Below are 7,354 nucleotides of genomic sequence, written 5' to 3'. Positions count from 1 at the left end.
TACTCGACTCATCTCTGCTATCTCGACTTCGATACTCGGACTTTGAGTCTTACTCAACTTGGCATTACATTGGATTGGTAACTCCCCTTTCTTGGAATTCTCCATACTAAAACGTTTTAGTACCTTGTCCAAGTAAGTATTTTGACTAAGTCCTATTAGTTTTTTACTCCTGTTTCTCACTATCCTTATTCCCAAATTATAGGCAGCCTCTCTGAGGTCTTTCATAGCGAAGCACTTCCCAAGCCAGGACTTTACTTCCTGCAGCATCGGGACGTCATTTCCTATGAGTAGTATGTCATTGACATACAATACGAGGAAGCTTACTATACTCCCACTAGCTTTGACATATACACATGATTCTTCCTCGCTTCGCAGAAAACCAAACTTTTTGACTTTCTCATCGAAACAAAGATTCCATCTGCGACACGCTTGCTTAAGTCCATAAATGGACTTCTCAAGTTTACACACTCTATTGGGATGCTTTGCATTGACAAAATCCTTTGGCTGAGCCATGTAAAGATCCTCAACCAACTTCCCATTAAGGAAATCGGTTTTGACATCCATTTGCCATATTTCATAATCATGAAATGCAGCAATGGCCAACATCATCCTAATAGACTTTATCTTCGCAACTAGTGAGAATGTCTCACCATAGTCAACTCCCGGAGGTTGAGTAAATCCCTTCGCAACCAATCGTGCCTTATAAGTGTGCACATTCCCATCCATGTCGGTCTTCTTCTTGAAGACCCATTTGCACCCGACCATCTTACGACCTGGTACATGATTAACCAAGCTCCAAACATGGTTATCATACATGGACTGAATCTCGCAGTCCATCGCCTCTTTCCACTTTGCAGACTCCGGGCCTGCCATGGCTTCCTGGTAGTTGTTAGGTTCATTTAAATTTATTATTGTACTATCACTAATATACGTATCACCCTCGCTTGTTATATGAAAACCATACAACACGGGAGGAACACTAACTCTACTAGAACGTCTAAGAGGTAATGATTTGTCAATCGGTTCAACCGAAGTTTCCTCCTCGAGTTGAGCGCCAGTGTTAGAGGTTCCTTCATCGCTTGACTCTTGAATCTCTTCAAGATCGATTTGCCTCCATATGTCGACCTATAACGATCTACAATGAGGGGGATTTGAAGAGCACCAAAAGTTGTATGTCATATGTCTTCAAGTTTCAATTGGCATGGAAGATAATACACAAATTGGAGCAAACATTCATGGTATTTCATGAAAAAAGACAAGGAACAATGTTGCCCCAAAGGCCACCATCATGGCAATTGTAGATAGCATCAAGGCGCAAAGACCAACCATCAATCGTCTTGGCAAAATGAATAGAAAATCTTTCTTATCAAAACTTCCTGTAAGGATCGACAAGAACATCAGTAATGTTGAGCTTGATGCAAATAGTGAAATTGCATCTGATATTGCAAAGATCTTGAAAGCAATTTTTTTTTAAAACATGGGGATGCCTGTTTCTTGATTGCTTCCACCTGGTACTGTAATGGCTGCGGAAAACACGATTGTGGTAATTAGTGCTACTGCTTTCATACTTTTTTCTGCTTCCTTCACCAAATTTTCATGCTCCCTTCTGAACACCTTATTTGGTGTCTCCTTAAAAGTGATCTCTTTAGTAGTGCAACTGGGAAACACGTGATTCTCCACTTCCTGTAAAATAAATTTAACCCGTTATTTTTGCTATTATATATATATATATATATATATATATATATATATATATATATATATAGGTTCAAATGTGGATTGACATCTATTATGCAGACGTGTGGAAAATGCTATTATGCAAGAAAGACAAAGAAAATATGTTGTTTGATAATGTGAATACATTCAATCTTACAAAACTATTGTAATTATCACACATTCTCACTAGTTAAAATTTCCATAAGATTATTATAAACTTTTTTTTTATTATTATTCTCGTTCTGTCATAATGTTGTCAAAATGTTTATTAAGTCGTATTCTATAAGAATGAAAATGAGTGGAGAACGATGTGTGAGAACTACAATGAATAAGAATTAGTGAGAATGAATGAAAATGACAACAGTTGTGTGAGTTTGAACGCATTTACGTTACTAAACAGCCTATTTTCTTAATAATTCTCATCAAATAGCATTGGCCACACGTCCACACAATAGTTGTCCATCCAAATTATAACATAGTCATATATATATATATATATATATATATATATATATATATATATATATATATACATATATATACATATATATATACATATATATATATATATATATAGAGAGAGAGAGAGAGAGAGAGAAAGAAAGAAAGAAAGAGATAGATAAAGAAGTAAGTTCAAATAAAAACAGTAAATAGTGTGAGAACGTAAAAACACTATGTTTATATTATTATTCTATAATAAATGTTGTATATGTGTATTGTTGAAGTAATTCTAATATTAATATCAACGTCTTATTATTCATATATTCATTAGAATGTTATTATTCTATTATAAATTTATGTTTGTGCATTTTTATAGTAAATTCTAATTTTAGTTATAACTTTTGACTATTCTGTTATTCGTTACTTAGTAATGATATAAAATTGTGGATACAAAATTCATTGTAGAATAATAACAAAAAATAGTGTTTTTACGTTCTCACACTACTTACTATTTTTATTTGAGCAATCCCATATATATATATATATATATATATATACACACACACACACACACACACACACACACAGAGAGTTAGGATATATATAACCTATAAGTATTTGTGAATGTATAACTAAATATGGTCAAATCATTTGGTAAGGGTATTAGAGTAATTTGATTAATTAAATTAAATACCATACAAATTAAATCCTACAATGCATCATTTTAAGGTTAATCACTTATCATCGGCCTTACTTCCATTACTTCTGACTTCACCAAGAATGCATCAAGAACATATTCTTTCAGAATGCGACATATTCTTAAAGAATGAATCAACAATATATTTTTAAATAACGAATCAACAACATATTCCTGGAGAATGCATCAACATTATATTTTTGAAGAATGAATCAACAACATATTCTTGAAGAATACATCAACATCCATTTTGGCAAGTTACATTAACCATTTAATCTATATCATTCTCATGAAAATTTCATAATTGCACTAGTAATTTATGTTTTTTTTTTTTTTTTTTTTTTTTTTTTTTTTTTTTTTTTTTTGTATTTTAATTCATTCATTCATAGGAGAATTTCGATCTATACTTGTATTTTTGGTCATTCTCATGAGAATGACATTTGAAATTGTAATTTATTTTCGTTCTTTCGATAATGTTAGATTTTACACATATATTTTATGTATTCTTCTCTTTCATTATATGATTCTTATGACAATAGTGGTCCATCGATTACAAAACAATCATTTATAAATAAACACATTTTTAAAGACTTAAATGTAATTGTAAAGAAAAGGAAGGATAAAATGAATAAGAATTATGTGAATGGATACTATAAAATAATAAGACAAAACTGCAAAAATGGTCCCTGTGGTATGCATTTTTTTGAGGTTTTGGTCCTAACCGTGACTTTATTGGATTAGTAGTCCTTTTGAGCTAGTTTCATTGCAGATTTGGTCCCTCTAAATATTGAAATGACTATAATACCCTTGGGATATTTATTTTCTAATTTTCTTTCATTTTTTAAAATCTAATAATTATTTATTTATTTTAATAATCAAAATAATAAGAAGGCCTCACTCACTCACTCTCTCTCTCTCTCATCCTTGATGCTACCCCTCACTTCCCTAACCACTGCCTCTTCCGGTGAAGTTGTCTTCTCCGACGATGTTATCTTTAAAACCAATTTTAGCACTTCCATTCTCGCTCTCGTCTATTCCTTGTTGCATCCAGTTCCAATTTAAGCAATGTCCCTGATTCCAGAAAGTATGTTGAATGCCAAGTTTCCAAGAACATGAGAATATGCTTCCAAAATCGCACATCCAAAAATGTTTGAGGAAGGTTAAGGTGTCTGATTTTGATTTGCTGCGAAAGAACTTCAACTTGTTTTATCAAGAACTCTATCTTATCAAGCTCCATGGAAGGATCCTTTAAGGACCATGATGTTCTTGCTCTTGGAGGTGATTTTGATGCACTGGTTTGTTCCATAATTTTTTCTTTCCATGCATATATCACTGTTTCTAGTCTATTAATAGTCTTAATAGCAGCCTGTTCAGTTTTTAAGTTGAGTAAGTTCAGCATCCCGATGGTTGAAGAAGAGATTATATTCAGTGTTTTATAAAGATCATCACCAAGGCTTGCCTTTTCCAGACTGCAACATATTGTAAATCAACAAAGAAAATTTGAACAATAATCACTATAAACCTAAGTACACATCGATCACTTCCAGCATTAACTTAAACGATGCAATATGTTTAGTATCAAACTCGATTGTGAAACATGGGTGTACAGCAGAGGAATTTTCTAAACCTAAGTACACATTGATGTGTTAAGGAGTTGGGATCTAAATCTGAAGCAATGAGATAGACGATACCCTCCCCCAATTGGTGACCACCACCCACCTTCTTGTCGGCCATCCATTTGCAAAACAAGCACCTCCATCAGAGTTTCCACACAATATGGTTCAAACCCACCTTACTGTAACGAGCGGCTTGCCATTTTCTTTTTTCGGAGGTGTGCATTACGGGACTCTGTCGACATCACCTTCTCTACAGTCTTCTCCGATGATGGTGCAGTTGTAGGAGATGAACATCAAGACACCGCTAGAAGATGTACGACACCGAGATGTAGGAGAATCTGGAGACGATTTCAAAGGGAAACGCCGGATCTAAACCTCTATCGATGGAAGATGCTTGGGAGTGCCGCAGGGACTTTTTAGACAGAAAGATGAGGGGTTATGGTGGTCAACTGAATCTCTAAACAAATGTAGCAGATCCTCTATTATACTATCTTGTTCTTGCTGGATTTTGATTATGGATGAGGATTATCGGTTTATTTGCAAATGGGTCATCGAGAGAGAGAGAGACCCATTTATTTTTTTATTGTTTAAATAAATAAATAATTATTAGATTTAAGAAAAATGAAAGAAAAATAGAAAATAAATACCCCAAGGGTATTAACGTCATTTCAGTTTACCGAGGGACCAAATCCGCAACGAAACTAGCTCAAAAGGACCACTAATCCAAAAAAGTCGGGGTTTGGACTAAAACTCCAAAAAAATGCATACCATAAGGACCATTTTTGCAATTTTGTCAAATAATAATGGATATTAAAATCTCTAGAAAACAATTTTGAATGTGTTGAATGAAGTCATATCTTTAAGAATGAAAGCAAAATATCTGAAAATAACTCCTAAACATATTTGAATGTACAGAATCGTATTCTAAAAAAATCATATTGAATTTAAGTGTTGAATAAAATCAAAGATTTGATTTGATTTTATGTTTATTAAATAATTTGACTTAGTATCCTAAAATGTAAGTCATTTCATTTCTTTCTCTCACTTAATTAAATGATGTATTTGTCTTTATAATTAAGGGTTTAGGTCATTTTTGGTCACTTAACTTTTGGTTTTGTGCTTATTTGGTTACTTAACTCTTTTTAAGTTTTAAAAGGTCGTCAAACTTTTGGCTTTGTGCTCATTTAGTCACTTAACTTTTGTTTTGATCACATTTAGTCACCAAACTTTTAAAATTATGCTCATTTAGTCACTAAACTTTTAATTTTTTTTTAAAAGTTTAGTGACTAAATGAGCATAATTTTAAAAGTTAGGTGACTAAATGAGCACAAATCTAAAAGTTAGATGACTAAATGTGATCAAACCAAAAGTTAAGTGACTAAATGAGCACAAAATCAAAAGTTTGATGACCTTTTAAAACTTAAAAATAGTTAAGTGACCAAATTAGCACAAAACCAAAAGTTAAGTGACCAAAAATGACCTAAACCCTATAATTAATTAGATGTAATTATATAATAGATGTTATTCCATTTTAATATCATGTATGTTAAGATCACAACATTCTATTCTTTTAATCTAATAGACAAGATTTGGTCACACATTCATAAAATATTTGTAATTCATATTTTGTCTAACCATATATATATATATATATATATATATATATATATATATATATATATATATATATATATATATATATATATATATATATATATATATATATATATATATATATTATTTCCCTAGCTACAACAATGGTTAAGAATTCATTTTGGATGTACCTGGCGCCAATGAAGCTCTCTCTGTAGGTGTAATGCTAGGCCTGTTCTATGTCTGAGTTTTTGCAAAGGAGGTAATCTTCCAACCAAGTGCAACATATTGTTCTTAGAAGAATCTTCGATCATTTTGTAAACACTCTGACGCTCCCCAATGGTATAGATAAGGTTGTAGACTTCTTCTGAACGATATATAATTCCTAACTGTATAACGACATACCCACTCTCATCTTTATATCGAATAGCTTCTGGGGATCTCATTAAAATCGATCTCATCAACAACCTCATAAATATCATGACATGCGGCCTCAAGAATTGGTCTGGTGTAATATATAGTAAGGATGAGCATCAGAGAATTTCAACTTGTCTATTTCATCACATACCAATTTTAGAACTTCTTTTGCTGCTTTCTGTTCCTTCATTTTCTTCTCGATATGCTTAATTAGTAGTGTCCAAACTAAATCACGATAAAAGTGCATTGACAGAGGCAATAAACAGTGATGGGAACACCACGCTTCATATAGCGGTTGGATTAGGTCGTAACAATATAGTCAAAGAAATATTACAGTTAATAAAAGAAGTAAACTTACAAAAAATGGTAAATTTGGATGGAAGCACAACCCTGCACATTGCTGCAATCGTTGGAAACAAAGAAGAAGCAACAGTCTTGATTAAGAATGACAAATGTTTGTTGGAAATTACAGACCATAAAAGTCAAACACATTTGGATAAAGCTTATCAAAATATGCATCTTGACACCATTGATTTTTTGTTGAAAGTTGGGTACGATATTATAAAAGACCAGAAAAGGACTCTTCTTTTAGAGGATTCTGTTATCCTTGGTCTAAAATTAGGCATTAACCTTCTTGTTAATGCTGTTTCTGCAAAGAAATATGGTGCGTACCCAATATATATCATAGAAATACGATGATCCAAAGATTTACTGCTTTAAGTATTCACAGTTTTTCGAATATGCTTGTAGATTTAGCAGCGAAATTAGTCAAAACTTTTCCAGGGTTTGCTGTGGAAAATTATAATGTACTTCTGGCAATAGCTAAAACTTTTTAATGGGGCTGGATTACTGGGAAACACTTATATATCCAGGT

The 7,354-nt window shown here is 32.5% G+C and overlaps 1 protein-coding gene across 1 annotated transcript; it reads right to left on the bottom strand.

Annotated features, from left to right (window-relative positions):
- Positions 1-1,233: 1,233 nt before the first annotated feature.
- Positions 1,234-3,125, bottom strand: LOC122195184 (uncharacterized). The gene is made up of 4 exons (XM_042896754.1): positions 3,117-3,125; positions 2,912-3,028; positions 1,488-1,683; positions 1,234-1,436 (listed from the first exon to the last, which is right to left on the bottom strand). Exons 1-4 carry the CDS (start codon positions 3,123-3,125, stop codon positions 1,234-1,236), a joined length of 525 nt encoding a protein of 174 aa, XP_042752688.1.
- Between the last annotated feature and the right edge of the window lie 4,229 nt (positions 3,126-7,354).

This window comes from Lactuca sativa, chromosome 7, assembly GCF_002870075.4.
Source record: "Lactuca sativa cultivar Salinas chromosome 7, Lsat_Salinas_v11, whole genome shotgun sequence".
NCBI lineage: Eukaryota > Viridiplantae > Streptophyta > Magnoliopsida > Asterales > Asteraceae > Lactuca > Lactuca sativa.
Note: the sequence above shows the minus strand (reverse complement) of the source record. Positions and strands in the feature narration are given on the sequence as shown.

What these genes read in the sequence shown, in the direction of transcription:
- LOC122195184 (XM_042896754.1), bottom strand. An exon ending in TGAAGTCAGAAGTAATGGAA is followed by an intron (nt 1,684 to 2,911) that starts GTAAGGCCGATG and finishes TTTATTTTACAG; the next exon opens with GAAGTGGAGAATCACGTGTT. An exon ending in TGGAAGCAATCAAGAAACAG is followed by an intron (nt 1,437 to 1,487) that starts GCATCCCCATGT and finishes TTGCAATATCAG; the next exon opens with ATGCAATTTCACTATTTGCA.